Source organism: Apostichopus japonicus, chromosome 20, assembly GCF_037975245.1.
Source record: "Apostichopus japonicus isolate 1M-3 chromosome 20, ASM3797524v1, whole genome shotgun sequence".
In the NCBI taxonomy this organism is placed as follows: Eukaryota; Metazoa; Echinodermata; class Holothuroidea; order Aspidochirotida; family Stichopodidae; genus Apostichopus; species Apostichopus japonicus.
In genome coordinates, this window is record NC_092580.1 from 18,935,529 (window position 1) to 18,957,721 (window position 22,193).

The 22,193-nt window shown below is 34.3% G+C and overlaps 1 protein-coding gene across 8 annotated transcripts in view; it reads left to right on the top strand.

Annotated features, from left to right (window-relative positions):
- LOC139962086 (voltage-dependent L-type calcium channel subunit alpha-1D-like) overlaps positions 1–22,193 on the top strand; it is a 226,109-nt gene that overhangs the window by 82,107 nt on the left and 121,809 nt on the right. For all 8 annotated transcript variants that reach the window (XM_071961947.1, XM_071961945.1, XM_071961949.1 and 5 more), the window contains exons 4-7: positions 15,792–15,931; positions 16,998–17,110; positions 18,789–18,941; positions 21,497–21,690. In XM_071961947.1, coding sequence (XP_071818048.1) covers positions 15,792–15,931; positions 16,998–17,110; positions 18,789–18,941; positions 21,497–21,690 — 600 coding nt within the window. The remainder of the gene's footprint in view (positions 1–15,791; positions 15,932–16,997; positions 17,111–18,788; positions 18,942–21,496; positions 21,691–22,193) is intronic.

Below are 22,193 nucleotides of genomic sequence, written 5' to 3' on the forward strand. Positions count from 1 at the left end.
GTTACATTGATACAGTGGTTACATTGATTAAATATAGTACTTCAATATTACAGACAGGTTTTATATTTTAATTTTTTTTTCAATTTAATAAAGGAAACGTTCGGGAATTGTTAGTCGGTAGGATTGATCAGTGTTTTAGGGGTTAGGTTTGATAGGGTTTATGGAGACCGATTCCCCTTTGTTTGTATAACATTAAATTAACACTATATGCAGAACTAGATAAACACCTAACTGCTGTGAACAATACCCTTGATTAATGCCTGGTGGACTTGATAAACGCTTGACCGAAGTCATCAAGCAGAACAATAGCTGTGGATTAATAAACCAAATTGAACTAGTGAATAGAAAAGGGGATATTATTCCACACCGACTCCCCTTTGTTTGTGTAATAAAATAACTTCCATTGTATGCGTAACCGCCTAAAGTAGTGTAATCCTCCCATTATACCCGAAATAACTGCTTAGACTCCGATCGATATCGAGCGGACCTCACTTTATTTACCTACCACGAAGTAACATAACCCAAAATGAATCAAATTGAACTAGTGAAATAGAAAAAGTAATAATATTCTGACTGAATATTAGTAAAAAAAAGGTTGGGCGAAATGACCAACACGGTTTGGGGAAATGACCATGCTGGTTGGGCGAAATGACCAGGCTGGTTGGGCAAAATGACCAGGCTGGTTGGGCAAAATGACCAGGCTGGTTGGGCGAAATGGCAGTTGGGCGAAATGGTTGTTGGGCGAAGTGACCAGAAAGCGTACAAATTGCTAACCAGCTAGGTCATGGACATATATATGACAGTCCAATTACAGCCATCCCGTTACGGTTTTGAAAGCCACATTGCGAAACTACATAATTGACAGCATGTGTTACACATCAACATAGTACATTGTTCATGTATTCTAGTTTTTTATTGCAAATGTTGCGTGTAATAAATTCTGTGAATCGTGAACTGTGTCAATAAGTGTTGAGGCCGAGTCGACCAACTTAATTATTTGTCAAATGTCCATGTTACAATTGTCAAATGTGCTAAATATGTTATGTTAATTGTATTGTGCAGGTTGCTTTGTAAAATGTCAGTGAATGTCATTGATAATTGGCAGTTGCTCTTTTATTGCTAGTAGGAAAATACATTTAATTAAGTACGAAAGCTAGGCCTTACATGTATTATACTTGCCATATTACATCCGATGTTTAATGCCAGTATGGAGTATGTCTGTATTTTTTGCCCTAAATCTGCCAATCTCTGTAAAAAATGCCAAGCATGTCATATGTTTATGTGCATAGTTTTGCATTTGGAACAAATAAACACTAAATTTTGTTCAAGGTAACAATTTAATAATTGATGTTAAAGCAGTGCAAGATATATTTTAAGCACTGATTGGAATTATATAAGTAAGTTACCGAATTGTGTATATATCTACTATGCAATGAGTAAAACAGTTGATTGAGGGATGTCTACATTATGTCTCAAATTATGTTACTAAATATTTATTAAAATGGAAAATGGCAGTATCTCCTTGGACAGAAGTTGGTCATGTTTTCAACTTAAACAGCCAACATTTTTGTGCAGTCTTCAAAAAGAAAAAAAGAAAAACCAAAGGTGGAATACCAAAGAAAGAAATAAGTCTAACCAACATTTTAGCATGTTGGACATTGGATCTCTCCATAATGTTGTCGAAAGCATAAATATTTCATGGCATAATTGTGATGACACGCAGACTTCACAGAAATCTCTAAGCCTGTGATTTTGATTTACTCTAAGAAAATAAACAAGTTGCGATATGAAGCTCTCTCAATGATTGATGTAGTGTGTGCATTTGAAAACAGGCTTGAGTGGATCTTTGATATTTCTCTGCTCTCAGTAATTTTCCATAGCAAGATCTAACATGCACTTAAAAGAATGAAAGAAGAGCGATTCTCAAGATCAAGGTATATATGCACATAGTGTAAGCAGTGATCTGCATGCTGTAGTTTTATTAAAGACATTTACAACTTGTGCACAATTAAGTTATATCTACATAGGCCTTGTAGATACATACTTGATCCAGGCAAATTACTACTTTTAACTTTTGGTGTGCGGATGAAAGTGGGAGGAGTGGGAGGTTCTAGGTTAGGTGGGATGGGAGATGGCGGGATGGGAGATGGCAGGATGGGAGATGGCAGGATGGGAGATGGCGGATGGGGATGGCGGGATGGGAAGATGGCGGATGGGAGATAGCTAGATGGGAGATGGAGGACGGGAGATGGTGGGATGGGAGATGGCGGGATGGGAGATGGCGGGATGGGAGATGGGGAGATGGCGGGATGGGAGATGGCGGGATGGGAGATGGCGGGATGGGAGGATTGTACATCCCACATCCGCCCTGGGTCTGTGCATGCTACCGATACTGCAGTATCTTAGATACTAACTTGCATGGGCAGTTTGTACAATTTCATATAAATGTTAGTACCACTGTGTACTGTCCCATCCCAAATCATGCTTCAAAGCATACTGACAGTATGAAGAGTTCCTAACCTTTATTAGATAGAAACATAATATTCATACCACCAGTAGTTATACACTATCTGTTTGAGTACTTTGATGCTGGGTATGCATGTACAGTTTAGAAATAGTTGTACCAACTGGGTGCTAAATGCAATGCATACCTTTGTTCAGTTAAAGTGTGTCAAATATTACAATTCCATGCTTTGAGCTGGTTTCACCTGCATTTCTTCAATATTTATTTTCAGACTGTGCGACGATTCATGTAGAACAAATCATTTCTACTAGAATCACAATTATTAATAACAAATTTTTTAAGCAAGTATTGTGTTTACAGTTTATCATTACTACATTAAATATCCATATTCAATTTTGAGAATCATACCAGCTGCACTACTGAACATCTTCAGGTTAGATGGCTGGCTGAGTGATGCAGCATGGTGTAAACAATTTCTCCCATTTCTATCAATTGCGTTCAATTATTTAATGTAAAAGGTACAGTTAGGGGGAGCAGTCGATTACTAGCTGTCCGAGTATATCTCTGGCAAATGGTTGCTTTCTGGGGAAGCTAAGGTAGTAGTAACTATACACTAATTGGTCACCTTGCATACCTTTTATAGCCAATTGGTTCCATCTGCAGAGGCGACATGTTTGTTTCATCTTTCAAAAGGAGGATATCAATTCAATTAAGCTACTTAAAAGCAACAGTTCCATGATTTGATTTTTAAGATTTTTTTATGATCTATCCTATTCATTATCAAAATCCTATAACAATGTTGCTCATTATTAAACCTGACCAGACAAGTTTCATTTCAAATAATGAATTTTTTAATCAAATGTGTGAAAGTTTCAAAATTTCTCTTTGCGGGTAAGATGAAAAGTTGTCCGGGCGACGAAATGTTGAGTATATTTAGCTTAATCTTCTTTTGTTATAAAACATCGATGGGAGGGGGGGGGGGGTGGAGGTATTGTCTTAATTTGATCAATTGCAATGATCTTATTTTGATTATTAACATTCAGTCAGCTCATAAAATCGATGGCCAAGTAGGATATATATGCTTTAAAGTGTTGGTTGCATCAATACCAAAATTGCTGTCCACAACCCTGTTTAATCTATAACAAGTCCTCCAAATATTTAAGTAAGTACTAGTTGCATTTGGGTGATATCAGGTGGCTGTGATTTTGTCAATAGTTCACTAGCAGGTGAATGTTTCATATTCCCTTTGATTTTCTTTACATTTTTTCAAGGGTGACTATAAAGAGTTTTGACACTTCAGATAAATCTTGTGTGAAGGTCATGAAATTTCAGTTTTAGATAATTACAACATTAAAACTGTATAATATCTAGTAAGTGGAAATGATTTTTTTTGTTCCTTTAAACTGCTTGGGAACAATACTCATCACAAGGATCTCTATATTATAGACCGATTGATGATCGATGATGATAGTTGGCTTCAGAGCTTCTAGATATTTTGAGGATTACTTTAAAAACATAATTTAATAAACCATAGCAATTATTGCTTTGTGCTCAAGAAATCAGTTTGGAGGCTGAGGAATATTATGTTGCATGGGCATAAAGCATTTGTTAAGAGCCTTGCATGCCCAACCATTTTTTATCCCCCAAATAAGACATCTCATTACCACATACAGTACTCATTTCCACCTTTCTATCATGGTAGCCTTTGATTGCAGCTGTTAAGCATATAATAATGAGGAATGTATTTCAGATCGTGGTCATTATACACTATGTTAATTAAGGTTCCCTCAGTCTATGATACATTATAAATAAATATTGCTAAATTGTTCACCTTTAATTCAGGACTGCACGCTTACTGTATATATTTAACAACAGTTTTTTTTACAGATGAACCACACAGTAATTTAGTTGTCCAACTATTCACAGCTTAGTCTCACGCTGGAATCATTGAGCAGCTGTTCTCATGTATGTGTTGTACATGCATATAAGCCTATATAGATGTATGGATATCCACCCTAGTGGTTAGGGTGTCCTCATATAAAGCGGAAGACCCGGGTTCGAATCCCGGTGGAGTCTGGGAGTTTTTCACTGTTCTGGATTTTCCAACTCACTACGATTTCAATTATATATATATATATATATATATATATATATATATATATTTATATATATTTATATATATATATATATATATATATATATATATATATATATATATATATATACTGTATATATCTATCTATATATATATATTTATATATATACACATACATACATATATACTGTACGTAGTTGATTTTCTCATCACAATGTCATTCTTTTCTCGTGTTGATGATGAAGCCTTCCCAAGGACAATTAAGATCTCTCTAGCTGTATGCATGTGATTTTTTTGTCTGTTGATGATCTATAATTGACTGTCTACACCTGATTGAATTACATTAGAATCCATATGGCGGTGCAATTACTTTTCAAATTATGGCATGATTATGTTGCCTCTGAGATGGCCATGTATCATTATAATTTACCTAATTTGAACTTTTCCTCTATTGTATGATATACCATACTAGGTTGATTTTCATAGGTAACTGCTTTATGCACAAAATTAATGTTGGTACTTTGTAGACTGTTACAAAACATTGCTGGCTTTTTTCATATCTATAAACCTCTTATTTTTTATGATAAATGATCCTATAAACATCAGAGGCTGATTAATCAAACTCATGGCTAGACTATATATAGTACTTAGTCTTATTTATACCATAAACTCAATTTCTCATCAGTCTGAAGCAATACAAAACCCAACACAAACACAAAAGATTTTTTTGATATGGGCTAAAATGCTATCATGAAAATGCAGTGGCGTAGGAAGGTACTTTTGAGTGGGGGGGCTGAAGACTGATGGCCGGCCTGGGGGAGGGGTCTAAGGGGAGGGGGTGTCCCCCTCCCCTTTGGATTTTTTTTGCATTCATTTCCAGGTGGCCTCAGATGCAATTTGGTGCAATATAGCACACTTCAACCCACCCACTCCATTTTGTATATATTTTTGCATTTTCACCTGGCCTTAGATGCAATTTGGTGCTCCAAATGAGATTTTTTTCTCATTTGGAAATGAAAAAGGGGTTTTCTGACTTGCGAAGCGGGGGGGCGGAATGATACTTCCGCCCCTCCACATTTTTCACTGGGGGGGCTGGCGCCCCTCCCAGCCTCCCCGGTTCCTACGCCCTTGTGAAAATGGATTACAATTTTGGAATAGCTATAGAAACAGTTAAGTTTTCCTGTATTGTTGGACTATAGGCAATATCAGTACTAGAGTTCTGTGTAACATCATTTAAGGATTGTCTGGTTATCTGAACCAACTAGTACACACCGACGACCTTAATGCATTCAATCTTGTCATGAAATAACTACAAGGGATCGCTTATAAAACATGTAATTTTTTTTCCTTTTTTTCTATGTAGGCAAACATTTAAATTCTAGCAATGTGGATCATTATATATAGACCCTAATTATCTGTTGTAGTCTTTGCAGCAGGTTAATTTATTATTATGTAAATTAAATGCATAATCACTTAACACAAATCAATCGAGATATTGTTTTTAAATCTGCATGGACTCCCTTTTGCCAGCAGCATCTCCAAGTGCCCTTCATATATAACATTATAAATTTCTTGTAGTTATATAAGTCATTCAGGGTGTATATTAGTGAAATCTATGATTTGTCTGGTTTGATCATATACGTAGGAGGCGGGGGGGGGGGCCCAAGCAAATATTTTTGTGAAAATTCGGGCAATTGAGGAGAATGTTTCGGGCACCTACTGAAAGAAAAATAAATTGCAATGTGTTTTTCAATGGTTAAACTTATATTATTAGTATCATTATCATTGTAACGACTTCCCAAAAAAATTCTAACCGATATGGAACGGACATAACACGGCATATGATTGTATGTAATTGGCATGCGATGCAATAACTGGTGCATGCCTATGTGATATGTAGATTAAGATGTTCAACGCGCACGAAGCACGCGAAAAAATTTTGTTATATTTTTCGGGCAAGTCTTTACAGCCCCCAAATCAAATGGACTCCTACACCTATGACTGTAGGTGCATGCCTGACTGTAGATAATACTTCATCCTCTGTCATATATGTCAAGGGTGAACACCAAACTTTGAATCTCATTTCTGACTACATATATATATATGTATATATATATATATATATATATGTATATATATATATATATACCCAAGCTACAGACTTGTCCTTAGGCTAAATCTGCCTGTGAAATATGACATGGTTTGTATTGATATCCTTTTAACTCAATAATGTAATGGTTAATCTTGACTTACCCTTTGCCTTTTTGAGATTTCTCGTCTGCACAAAGCACATATCTGAGAAGATTTAAGAGGGATGTATGGTCTCCTGCATCAATCTTGGTAATTGGTGCGAAAGATATTTTATAACACAGCGGTACCAAAGGTCAACAGCAAAATTTTGTCCATTATTTTGTAACTTTCTGTAATACTTGCTTGATTTGGTGAAGAGAAGTGAAAAACAAAGCTTACCAGGCATTAATTTGCTTTATATAGAAATAAAATGATATGAAATCCAGATTTACACATGCATAGAAACCTCAATATTTTCTTTTGTTTCAATTAACTTTGTTACTGCAGATCCCCCCCCCCCCCCTTCTCTTTTTTGAGATACAGACAGATCACATATATGTGATGTACCAAATGATATTAATAAAATACACAATATTTTACAATTTACTACATCAAGTCAAGTAACTACATCTGAGAACTTTCAAGGATAACCATCACAATATATATGCAAGAAATGTCAAAGTAAATGAAATTATTCATAATAAATAATAAAAATAATAACATTAATTGTTTTATGCCTCAATCTAGTTACAGTTTACAGAACAAGATATGTTCACTCATGAAGAGCTTGCCTTAATGGGGCTCGTCAGAACTTTACAGAGGGAGCTGTTTATATCAGTCCTCATATACGTAATCTGTGCTGTTAACAGATCTCACACACAAAAGCGCTCACAAGCATGCGAACAAGGCAGGTGAATTTTGTATGCAGATGCCCTGGGTGATTGACTAGTTCAAGGTTCCACTTGTGCAGTTTGGCAGAATGAAAAAAAAGTGTTCTAGAAAAATAGTTTAACTTCTTGAATAATTATGATGGAAGTTGTATATACTGCAATCAACTCAAAAGTACCATAATAATCTGCAGTCAGAGGTTTACTGTAACTCGTCAGGCAATGCAGAATTAGATAGGATCGATGGCACAGCGCCCTCTGTTTATTTTTGAGGGTGTGGATTGTTTTATTTTAAATGAGAGGTAGTTTTGAAAAGTTTTAGCAAGTTTAAAGTTAGCATGTTAAATTATTGGTAGTAAATTGTACCGATGACCTTTTAAGTGCAAAGGTGTTTGAATGATATTGCTTTGACCTCATCCCTGGAATTTGGCTGACAAAGTTTTTTTTTTTTTGGACAATTAGAGAATTTTTTGTCTTTGGAAGTTTCCTACTCATGTTGTAAATTACATTTTTCGGTCCAAATTTTCTAATAATTGAAATGTTAGCCGAGAAATTGTTTGTAGATTCATATACAGCAATCCAAAAATCTATATGAAAGTGTCAAATATGATTCATGTCTGGAGGATAAATTCCACTCTTTTTTTTAATATTATTTAATACCATATATGATAAAGACCGTACACATGATGTCATCATTTTTGAATGTGGAGCAAATTTTCTCAGGAGGAATGGTTTGTTAATGGAACTGGTTATTGATTCGTGTTTATGACGTAAAGAGATTTCAATTACCGGCGTGGTGTTGGGATATATGCAGAGGATGAGCCGATCAGTGAAGATGCAAAGCAAGATCATAGTGTATTGTACCCAGCTTGATCAGATGAGAAAAATTCTGTGGGCTTATGATCAGTGAAGATAATGTAATCAGCAAAAGTGGAGACAAATTTTTGCCGTGTTTATATATCTCGCTCCTTCGGATATCTCATACCTGTTTCTGAATTTTATCACCACAGTGATCGAAGAAAGTTTATATAACAAAATTCGGAAAAAAAATAAAAAAACAAAGAAATATGAGAATTGTGAATATAAACAAATTCATCTGATGCATGAAATTGCTATAACTAATTAACAAGACATACATGTATACATGCATGCAATTTCATGCTGAAATGCTGTTTTGTTTCTTTGTGTTTATAAAAGCCACTGTGGCAGTCTAGCCGTACGATCAGACAAAAATTAATCAGTGAACTCGCTTAGCTCAGGCTTTGCAAAACTTATTCTTAATAAATTTTCTAAAATAATTATTATTTGCTTTAGATTTTAAACAAAGGTTATGATACACCAGTTTCTTTGTTGGCATCTTGTTTACAGTTAATATTGTAAATATGCATGCATTAATGTAGTAAATAATTAAAAGTAAAAAGTGACATTATCTTGTATACATGTGTGCATACATAATTTGTGAATACACTGTACCTTTACAGTGTAAGATACATGTATGTGGTGTACAGTACAGTTCGATACCGCTGTCTGTATATTAATGGATCTAAGTACAGTATAGGTCTCCATGCATCAATCATGCTGCAGATATTTAATATACATGCCCAACATTCTTTTGATCTGCCCTTCCTCATTCCCAATCTGTGACTGTTCTGTTTATTAATGTGTAATATGGGTGCTCAAGCTACTTGGTAAGAGGCGGCCAGTAGGTGCTTGTAAGTGAAATGTTGCCCCGATGACATTTCACTGAGCTAGTTATGCATATAGCTATAGCGTACTCGTATGGCAGCCATATGTATGGTAGATGGATATATGTGTTTGCGGAACATTAAAAGTTTAATTCATCTTTTGTATTGTGTAGCAATATTGCATATGAACTATTTTATATTAAGGACTTTTGGCTCAACTTTATTCCATGTTTGAAAACGAAGAAGTATGACTGTAGTAGAATGCGAAACAATTTATTTTGTATTCAAATGAGACCACCCATGTGCAATGCTGTTTTGAAAATTTCCTACAGACTTGTGTGGTCTGAGTACAAAACTTGCATGGTTAAGATCTTACTTTACTTAATTGTGTGCTCTCAGTACTAGCACCAGTATAGGACTCGAGTACTACTGAGATTGTCATGTTCATCTCAGGAGAGAAATTAATAGCAGTTATCTCGTAGGCAACTAGATATGTATTGGTGACTATATTGTTGGTGTGCATACTATGATATCTGAGCTTGTGATCAGCGATGAAAACTTGAAAGATGATGAAATTTATTTAATTAATACCTACATGAATAGAATTTGATTGAAAATATTTTGATGTTGATCAAATTTATTAATTCCTCATTAACTTTCTCTTGATTAATGTATTATCTAGGGGGAGAGGTTTCTTTGATAGATACGGTGCTTGATTAAAAGATAATTTGAAATTTGATACATACAGTGAAGATTCAGAGTATAGTATTTACAGTCCTGAGTCGGGCACTAATTAAGAGATCAATACAGTAAAAATCTCATCTAGGTAAAATTAACGTAATCCTCAAGAAATTTGGTATTGCAGCCTTGAGCTCATGACTATCATTCCGCTGCATATGATATGGCAATTAATTGTAAGGGACTCATCCAGAGTTTTAAAAAGTTACCATAAAGTATAAATTCATGTGAGTATCTGCTGAATGTGAGATACATCCATGGCGCCCATTGAAGATGTCAACACTTTATAAAGGGGAACAGTATGTAAATTCCAACAGCATGTTTTTTACAAACATGCATATTTCAATGCAGCCTCTTATGAAGTGACATTTATACTAATATTCCTGCTTGTTGAAATACTCTTCCTTAATTTATGCCCACTTATACATAAGATACCTGGCCAAACCTCAGCATGTCAATATTATAAGTAGATTATAATCAAGCCACAATGACTGTATGCCATATGTTCAAATGTCATATTAAAAACTGGCATCTACACTTGTATTTATATGCGAGTACCACAGCATTCGTGTATGACTGCAAGTAGAAATCCCCACATGTGGTCACAGTGGGTATGAATACGAGTACAATACACAATCCAAGCACAGGTTCCAATACATAGTTTTCCGCCGGTTCCTTAAAGCTACTATTCAAATGCCACGAGTATGAGTACAAGTACAAAATCTACTAGGGCTAGCACTAGCACTAGTGCTAGTATAGGTAGCACTATAGGTAACTACATGCCCAGAATATGATTACAAGTATGCATACAAAATATACTACAAGTCTGCATTGCCATATTACATAATTTTGTTAATTTTACCATATCTTCGCACAAAATGCATAACGTAATATTTTCACAATATCTCTGATTTTACTTCTATATTTCCAAGTGATGGACGGTATATAAAGATGAGATACGTTAATTCATACAGCTTCTGTTTATCACACTGGATCCTCTTCATGTCCCCCTTTCTTTATTCCTGTTAATTTCTGAAAGGTTATAAAATTCTAATTTCCTTTAGTTGAAAATCCAAAGTCATTATAGCTAGATCTGTACATTGCAATCACAAACAAACTGGCATGAACCACCAACTACCAATAGCATCAATAAATACCCTGCTGATTAAGCTGAAATTTTCAAGTTTATCTCATGACTAACTGGCATTTTTACAATGATCCAAATCCTTTATTCCAAGAAGAAAAATTTCACAAAGAAATTTATAACCTGCATAACTGCACTGTGTAGCTCACTTATTACTATTAAAAGGATATCAAATGTTGATCTCTGACAATGAGCCTGAGCATTAGAGAAAATTTATGCACAGAAGAGAACCGTTTAGCATCAACCCATTTCCATCTTCACTTTTATTGGGTGTTTTCAATAGAATTCACTGCATTTGCAAAAGTGAAAATAATACTCATTATTCGATGTGCAAAAAACTTAAGCAACAGAGAAAGTGACATACAAAACAAGCAAGAGAATTCGTTCCATGATAAAAAGAAATTTGATATTAGAAATAATTAAACTTTAACAAAGTGGCATGTAATTTTTAGTATGGAAACAGATTATTAAAAATCATGTTTATCATTATCTATTGAGGAGTTCACTATAAAATAAGGAAACTAATTGTTTCATGTGCTGTGTCATTGTCATCTAGCTAGGGTAAGTACCCTGTGGCCATGGAAATTAACATTTGTATGCGGTACATATATAGATCTGTTTTATATATTGACTTTCAAAAAATTTCTGCAGTTGCAGACAGCTCCCTGAAAGTGTGGCAGTATTGATTGTTGCATGTTTTATCAGAAAATTGGGTTATGTTTGGCTGCTCTGAGACAATTTTGCTTCCCTTGTCATTTTGTGGTCCATTGATTCAGAGCAAATGAGTTGTAAGTTAGTGACAAGGGATGTTTTGTCAGGCTTAGGTCTGTCTTGAATTCGTCACTTGGGAGAGTGAGGTGAAGTAGAAAACATTGTAACATATTTGCCTCATATTCCATAGAAAGCTTTTTACTATGCATGACCTTTTTTAAGGCTGCATATAAAAAATAGCTCTTCAAATTCACCAAGATGTGATGCAGAAAAAAAAGAAGAAAAAAAAACGTTTGGCCTGTTTAACTATAAATGTCACCATCTTGACAATAAATATATTACACGTAACAATTTGCAATTAATTTGCTTTATAGTGCAAGTTTGGACAATTTATACATCTTATTGCGTTGAATCAAGAAATTGCTGCAGAACTGATAAAGATTGTTCAATCCCTGTTTTATAGTCTCAGGCAAAAAACGAACTCTTAGATATACAGATATACTACGTTGTAATTGCATGTAAATAATGAGATAGAGTATATAGTTACAGCTTCAAAGCTGCATAAGTTTATATTGGATTGGAAATGTGACCAAAAGCGTACGTTACTAAGTCACCCACAATTGGACATCCCTACGGATAAAGAAGATATCCGTGTCACGGTGGATTTCAAAACATTTGACCGCTTCCTTTTAAGTAATTTAAGGAATGCCTTAATGGGGTATTATATCCCTTAATGGTCACGTATGGTATGACTAGATTATAGCATATATGTAACAAAAGAAGGCAGCTTTTTATAGAAACTGCTGGGTCAGTTTTTTTTTTTTTTTTGGTTGTTGTTCGTATTGCATGTCTGTATTTCAGTAGTCGTAAGAATTAGCAGCCAATAGTATTTGAATAATTGAACTCAGACAAATGTCATCGGGTGTTTCTATCTTTCTTGCAGCAAATCTGTTCATGATTAAAGTAAATATCTTGCCTGCACAGCATGCACAACTGGACAAGGATATGGCATGTCCAATAAGTAATTAATGCTGTTAGCACTTTCATTATCATTTCCTAACAATTTAGAAATCTCTCATCATAATGGCAGAAATAATTTTATGTTCAAAACCTGGGCAATTGGTTTTAATATTTTTAAAGAGTTGGTTTGTGTCTAGGAAATGTAAGGAAAAATTTGCACGTACTGAGTCATTAGATTAGATGTTGTCATAATATTATATACCTGCTTGTATCGGAGTGAAATCCCAATTACATAAAATTATTGCTGCTATTGAGCAAATTGATTTCAGACAAAAATCAAATGTGAACTCGGTTTTTACCTTTATCAGTGAGTTTTGACATTAAAACTCTGAATTTTGACCTGCAAGCTGAGCTAAATTAAGATATCTTGAAGAAAAAAAAAAACCCATGGCAAATTGTTTATTGCTCAACATCATATCATCTGTCTCCTTTAGATATTTTGTTTTCAGTGTTTTCTCTGTCTTTTTTCTTTGCAGTTTGCAAAGTAAAATGAGAGTTGACCGTCTTTGATTTGTGATGTTGAGAATATTTGTGATGAATTATTATTTCTCATTTACTGTAACTAGTTAGACTCTTCCTACCATGTGAAAGAAATTTATGACAAGTATGACAATAAACAGCAAAAGGCTAATTTTTGTGGTTTGTTGGGGAGGATGGGGGGGGGGGGGGAGGGAGAGTTGGCAGATCAGAAGTGCTTCCCATAAAGTTGTGTTGACTGAACAACTAGTACATATATGCATAGTAGAAGCAATTGTTAATGGATTGTGATATGATACAGCGCATTAGCACTATAAACCGAAGGATATTCAATATGAGCAGGGCTGCTTTTAACTGAGATTCATGTATGATATCTGTTAGTGGGATTGACTCCATGGGAGGTGTCCTCATTCTCAATTGACTTCCGTCAGCTGGATATTCTTCTGCTCTCTCAAGGTTCAAAGCAATATTAGAGGGAAATTAGTAACCTTAAGTTTTGAGTACGTGTGTGTGCAATCTGACATGTATGTATTTAGTTTGAGAGGTTGCATGTGTGTTAAGGAGAAATATTCATTTATAAATGTGTTGTACTATTTCACATTTGTACACATTTGTACACAATTTTACATTACATATTAGCATTTGAATATAAATACCTTATACCTTGTTGTCTACTCCCACCTTCCAGCTGCCAAACAAATCAATAAACTGCATACAACTTACCACATTTTACTATTCATCACACATAAAACAGAAAATGCAAGGAGACAACAGAAGAAGAAAAAATAGCATCTTCAGTTCACATGACAATATGAAGTATTTATCTCCTCCCCCAATAATTCCATTTCTTTTTTTAAATAATTGAACTTCATTTAATTGACCAGTATTTTCTGTTCATCACATAAAACACAGAAAAAAGGGGTTCGGGTTAGGGGTGGACGCATCTCCTGTTATCAAATGCATAAAGTGTCTGATTTTTCTATTGGTTAAATGAACCTTCTGCCCTCTCTCCCATACCCATGCACATTCTCACTTCCAAAAAAGTAAATAAATTGCTATTAATTTGTTAAAAATATGATCTGTTCATCACATATAACACATGCCAAAGGAAAAAAAAAAGAAAGAATAAGAGAGCATTTTCCCTCTACATATATGCATGAAGTGTCTGGTTTTTCTACTGTTTAAATTAACCTTACTCTCTACTATTCCCACATACCCACTGCCAAACAAATATTTGAAATTGTATTAATATTTGCCAGTGTTTTCTGTTCATTGAATATGCAACCAGATAGAAGAAAGTGACAAAAATGGCAAAACACAGTCTAGGTATAAATTGCCACTGGTACATTACTTAGCTAGCTAGTAAACCAGCCAAATCATTGACCCTACCTACTTAGTAAGCTTCTCAGCATTTTTTCTACTTAGACTGATTGATTATGTATTATTGATTAGAAACAAATATAAAGAAGATCGAATATAAAAACAAAATAAATGAGAGAAATTTTGAAAGACATTGCCACAAGGAGGATTTGTATCATTTTGTTTTGTCTTTGTTGTAGTATATGTGAGTGCGCTGTAAATTTCAATTATCCAATCTTACACTTTGGAGGAAATTTTCTTCGATGTCAGTGTACGTTTATATGGATTTTGTTTCTCCGTAATTTTGTGAACTTTTAAAGTTCAAAGACCTACTGTAGACTATATATATTCTTAGTGCAATATGTCACACTACCCTTACAGAAAAGCTAGCTTGCAAGATGATTGCGCATGCTCGCAACTAGCTTGCATGATGATTGCAGCTGGTTGCGCACGCTTACATACGCTTGCCTAAGTTTGCGTCATGCTAGCAAGTGATTGCGCAAGGGCATATGTCCTTGAATGTGCTGATCACGGAAGCTCTCATGATTTATACATTCAGTTTATGCTGGACAGCATTGCTCTACAATACTACATATATATATATATATATATATATATATATATATATATATATATATATATATATATAACATACATATATAGAACATATAGAACACATATATATATATATAGAACATATATATATAGAACACATATATATATATATATGTATATATATATATATATATATATATATATGTATGTGCGCTGTAGTGTATATGAACTAAAAAAGAATGTAAGCTATTCCCAGGGAATGATTTATCTAGTAGGGTCTAGCGCCGTAGCCGTATTCATAATTGCCAAAGATGAATAGCAAGAGTTGAGAAGAGAACTTTATTTTCAGTTGTTTATTGATAAACTTCATAAACCGTACAAATCATGCTGTGTAAAATTGAAAACTCCCTGATTAGTTTAAAATGCATTTATATGCTTATCATCTTGAAAAAGTAAGATATGGAATGCTTTTTATTGACGTGTTTATACTGTCTGTAGTGGTATCTGTAGAAAACGCATTGCCCTGGCATTTTATTGGAAGATATCATGAAACGGTAACAAAAAGTGTCTTTTCTTTTCTTTTCAGGAAATCGTGGAGTATGTTTTCATCGTAATTTTTGTAATAGAGGCCGTTTTGAAGATAGGGGCATATGGACTTCTCTTTCATTCAGGAGCTTATTTACGCAATGGCTGGAATATAATTGATGCACTTATAGTGGTAGTAGGGTAAGTTAAACATTAAAGAAAATATTGCCCTTTATATATTTTTGTCTGTTAGATGATGGTGATGATCATGATGATGATGATGACGATGAATATAGAAATGACGGTTACCGGATTATTTTTGAACGGCCCTAATGATAAAAAGTTACAATGCAACTCACGGCTTTACACTTACCAGTGTGAGGAATGTGAAAAATATTTCATGGAATAAAAAACTGAATTAATTTCATCTTTGGTGGATGATAGTATAAACATCAGTAGGGAGAAGGGAAGGGGTTGCTGGGTGGGTAGGTGGGTGAAGAGAGGAGCAGGAGGAGTATAGGCAGATTAATTGGTACTGTTTTCTAGATATGACCTTTTGTATAAGGATGCTTGAAAGTGGTTGTTTAAATTAGCAGATTTCAGAAGCCTGTTATCAATTTACTAAGATTGTATTTATTTCTACACCATGACCCTCAACCATTACCATGATCAAGATGTCATTTTTGCAATGTCACTGTGTATAAGTTCTCACTGTTTACATACAGGAATGAATTTCTTGACCTGTAATGTGTCACCTCAAGATCCTTTTTAAGGTTATTGTTGTATTTCAACAATTTTCATCTCTTTTCTGACAGAATAACTCTCTTTTCATACTGAGGAAATAGTAGTTTAAATATTTTTTATGTATGTTTTTTTTTAAAAAAGAAAAAAGTTTCCCCAAAACTAACTATCAAAAAAGTTGCTGCATATTTCATGGAACAATCACCCTTTAATCTTACACCCATCTGTGTGTGGGTGTAATTTTTTTTGTTCTCCCTTTACATTTTAATCCTTTTTTGTGTGTGCTTTCAGTGCTTTTCTCATCACTGAGACTATAATGAAATCCTCGAGGGCAAACAACTCTTACACAATATTTGTTACCTTGAAAATTTCAGCAAAACTGTTGTAGTAAACCTTAGCTGTATAGGTAGGCCTATGTAAGAAGCCATTCATCAGTGTTAAATGTATTTTCTTTCGTTTTCTTTTACATTCAACATAATGATGACAATTGTACAAACTTTTCCCATCTTCAATTTTTCTTTTGCAGATTAGTCAGCATAATGATAGATATCACAGGGTCCAACCAGATAGGTTTCGACCCTAAAGCTCTGAGAGCTTTCCGTGTTTTCAGACCTTTACGATTGGTGTCAGGAGTACCCAGTAAGTGAAGAGTGAAATTCAAATTTTAAGAATATAAGTTCAGATTATTTATATAAATGTGAATCTAGAGTTATACTAAATTGTAAATCTTTTATACCTAGTGGTCAGTTTTGATCTGGTAATTCATTTAAAGATACCTGCATATTATCCCTAAACATTTTTTACTACAAATCATTTTTCTTGTCTTATTATTGCTAAAGTTAGTCTCTATGAGATCAGAAGGAAAAAAAAAAGGAAAAAAAAGTAATAATAAAAAGAATTAATCATGTCCATTTACATTATAAACTACTAAACAACCTATCATAATCATACTTCTTTGAGAACTCTATGGTACCCATAAATTTCCATGAATTCCAATGTTGTTATTGTTTTTAGACTCTCAGACTTGGTTGTGACAAAGTACTACCAAGTAATCGAAGCATAAAATTAAGTTGATAAAGGTGTCAAGCCTTGTTTACTGCTAAAGAATTATCATTCTTAAATTTTGTTGTGACCACATGAAAGTGGGCATTAACATAGAAGTAACAACGCAAATGAAGAAACGAAACATTACATAGATTTGGGGATGATATCCTTTCTTGGACAGCTCAAAACGTTTTCATGACCCTAAAGCACATCCAACTGGTTGTGACCACATTGATATATCTTAGTTAGATTGTGGGTGGTCCACCCATTTGTGAACATTAAATGGATTGAATGACACAAAAGATACATTATCCAACACAAACTGCATCTAAAAAGAAAATTTTGAAAAAAAGAACATAAATTGCGAAATAACAATTACACTGATAGTAGATGGAAGACAAAAATCAATATTATGCAATAGATATAGACAAAGTTTCCACGAACATTGTCTTTGTCATGAATGCGAATAACACATGCATAATCACTTACAAGGCAGTCACATCAAAAATTATTGCCAAAACATTGGGATCTGTTCCCAACTGTGGCCTCAAGTAGACAGCCTGTAAAACTGACATGTAGGCAATAAGGTTAACGAAGTAGTGGAGAAACTCCCTGGTGCAGAATGATCATCAACTATGAAGGTTAATGAAGATATCCAATGGCTCAGAATTACGCACAGCTAGGAGGATAGTTGGATTTTTTCCAAAGGTTTTTTCCTTTATATGCCAGAATAAATGTTTTTAAGTTTCATTGCGGATGATTTCTTAACAGTAATAATATTTGATGGTTAAATTGTTGATTGATTTGTGCGTCGTTACTGTTTTGACCTGAACGACCTGAATATCTCCATTTACCCCACTCCTCACTTACCTGTCTCCTTTACCTATATGCACTCCTAACTACCTTTCTCTAATAGCTGGTAACATTCTTGCATTGTGCCCCCCCCCCCCCAGTGACACCTTCTAAGGTCACTATCCTCCATTCTCCATAGGTAAGGAGTTAGGTTAGTACCTTCTTTCGTAAATAACAAACCAGTAAGTGCTGGAGGTTAAAAATATAGACTCCACTTCAACTGCTAGAATTTATTTACTATTTTTTGGCAGAATATGATACAAGATAAATATACATTACTTTACCCATAAATCTCAATACTAATTTTCTGTATGTATCAGCAGTCAGTATTCTTCAAGTTATAAATATTTAAGCAGTGCAGTACTATAACAATTCTTATTGCATGCTCACATATGAATTGATCTTTTCTCTTCCTCCACAGGTCTACAAGTGGTGCTTAATTCTATCCTGCGTGCCATGGTGCCCTTACTACACATTGCCCTCTTAGTCATTTTTGTAATAATCATCTACGCAATTGTTGGTTTGGAGTTATTTTTGGGTCAGCTCCACAAAACTTGTTATACTAATAACACAGGTAAGTCGGTACCGTTTTCTCCATAATCAGTTTGTTGTTTATACTACCATCATACAATTTTTATAACCATTGGCTCATGTACCCCTCTTTCTATCCTCTGTGATTTAATTAGTTTGCATCCATACCCTCTCCATCCCCCTGTGCTGCCTTGAACTGTAAATGAGTGGACGTCTTCATTGAATGTTTGTGAAAATGAGTTGTATTCTATTGCTTAAAATTGACTTGTTGTAGACATTTGCTACCAAACTGACTATTCTTATTTTTTCCATATCTGGACACTAAAATTTAGGAGCAACTGATGTAAAACGTGAAGTACACAGTCAGTTGTTAATTCAGTCACGTATTGCTGACGTTTCTTCGATTCTCAAGTTTGTTTTCAGTCGGCTCAAAAATTGATCCAATCTGCACTTTTGCTTTCATTGGCAGAGGCCAAGTTTTGGTCAAAAGTCCATGCGCTCTGTCAATTGCGAAGACCGGCCGATTATATTGACGTCATAAGCATTTCAATCATGTCAAGAAAAAGAAAAAAAAACAATCAATGAGTGTTTCTTTCCAAATAGTTACTTTTTGTTAGTATCATCATTATTATGATACAGAAAATCCCCACAAATGCATCGATATTTCTCGATCAAGTATTTATCGCGCAAAATTCACTGATAAATAAATCCTACATTACCTTCCATGGCTCAGTGTCAGTATTTTACTTTCCACATTCATCAAGTCTGTATTTATCTTCTTTTCTTGTTTTTTTTTCATCCCGAAGGAGGCCTCTTTTGCGCACACTCATTCCATTTTCATTTGGTATGCGTGGAGTGTATCATGCACTAGGATAATTGGGCTGTAATTGGTTGCATTTATTGTTACAGGAGAAAGAGAAAAAAAGATGACGAAGGCTCAATCTTCTGCAGTCATGACCTTTATCTAATATGCTCGTCTTTCTCCGATTGTCGTTTAAAAATACATTTTGTCACTAAAATTCAGTCAGATGATCGCACATGCCAGAGTATAGTAAATTCAAATATCCTTTGAAGCAAATTAGGGTTTAACAGTGTATAGGTATACAACTCTTTATCATTGAAATGTCTTCTTTTTTTAATGCCAAAATTATGTCGAAAAGTTTTTTCATTGTTACTAAGAGTCACAACAAACTGGTGTGATTTATAAATTACAGAAAATATATATGTCATGGGTGAAAAATCATCGTCAGAAATTTACAAGGTCGATATGCAAAAAAATGTCAAAAGTAAATAAATATTTTTGTTGTTCTTTCATTCCACTGAGATTGTCTCTGTTTTTTAAGAAAACTTTGCAGGAGAAAAACTGAAGACAGAAAAACAAAACTTTGTGAAAAATAAAATCAATGGGGTAGCAAGCTATAGGATTTTAACTAACATACTATGGGCAAATGTTTAAAAAATTTCCTATAATGATAATTGTTTCCAATTGAAAAGTGGATTTCAAATAAAACTTGAAAAAGAAACTTAAAAAGAACTGAAGAGTAATTTGGTAAAATTTATAATGGATGTACCTTCCCAATAAAAATCAGTTTGACTAAAACATTTCATATCTGCCACTGTACAAAACTTCTTGTTTACTGCAAATATTTTCTAAATCTTGATATGTTCCATAAACAAGGGTTTTTAACTTAATTGTAACTCTGACGTTATACACACAAGAAAGCTTAGACTAAACAGTTTGATTTCTTAGCTACACAGTGGCATCTGATTAATTTAGCCTAGTTTGCTGTTTACTTAGGCTTCTGTTCAGGTAGCCAAATATATCAAGACCTTTCTAGAACTCTGTTCGTACAATATATAGCTATGGAAAGGTATCCTTCTCTGTTGGACTAGGACATAGAGAGACAGTTAAAATATTGCTTAAAATTAATCCATTAAAATATGACATTAGCCACCAAATTAAGTTTGATATGTTTGTAGACTATTATAAACCACTACTTTCAGTTAGGTTGTAATTCTGTAAGCACTTTTAATTTTATTTTTTGTGGAAATGATGTACTAAACGGATGAATTCATCAGTTAGAGTAAAACTGGACTAGATTTAGTCTAATACAGAGCTGGCCACTAGGCCAGTTCCTCAGATGCAATACCAAACTCAATAGGATTACAATTGTGTTTTTAGTCTTGGATGACATGTTTAAACCTTGTCGCCCTCATGGTGGTCATCATCATTACGGTAGAGTTTAGTACTCATACCTGTTCTCATACCAAGGGTATAATTGTACTTGAACCTGATACTCATCCTATTGTACTAAGTTGTGCTACAAATGTTTCCTTCAAGCCCATGGTGTAGTAATAATGACGATGACTGATACACTTGATTACAGACCTTTAATGAGGTTTTAAACAACAAAACACAACCAGCAAAACAAACCTAAGTATATCACATGTAGAAGGCAGAATAATATATAGAAGGCCGTAAAGGCCAAAAACACGTACTGCTAAGATTATCAATATAATACAATATCATCACACATGGTATGCTCTAGCAGACTAGCAGATTAATATATATGTAACATTGATCTTTTTTGCCTACAGATACGATAGCCCTTGGTGATCCTCATCCATGCGGTACTGGGTTCAGTTGCTGGGAATGGAATGACAACACACAATGCAGAGGCGAATGGGAAGGTCCAAACAACGGAATCACCAATTTCGACAATATAGGTCTTGCCATGCTCACTGTGTTTCAGTGTATCACAATGGAAGGGTGGACAGATATTCTATACGATGTAAGTAGACCCTAAAAAAAAAACTGTTTATTCTTCTTTATGAACTAATGTTTTATAAATATCTTTACTTTTAAGAAAAATCACCCAAGATAGGTCTGGCAGGCATGAACACAATACAACTTGATCCACTCTTAACCCCAATCGCCTTACATTGGGACTTATCTTGTGATCACTGCTGTATTATGTCAAAAGATGTATCACAAGTTCCCCACTTCAAAATTGAAAAGAATTGCTACACATGAGCATGGTTAACTTGGTCTGGACTTTATAACCCATCAATAGTACTGTCTTTTCATATCTCCAACCACAGAAACATCTTACTTCGATGCATACGTAGATATGTGGCAAATCTCTGATTTAGTCAAATCTCAAGAATATTTTCATCGTATTGAAATTTTATGCTTTCATAATCAGCTCTTAGTATTTAGCTGCTCACTGATATACTCCTTCAAAATCCTGTTACCATGGTAACATGACTCACATAATATAAATGAAGCAATCAG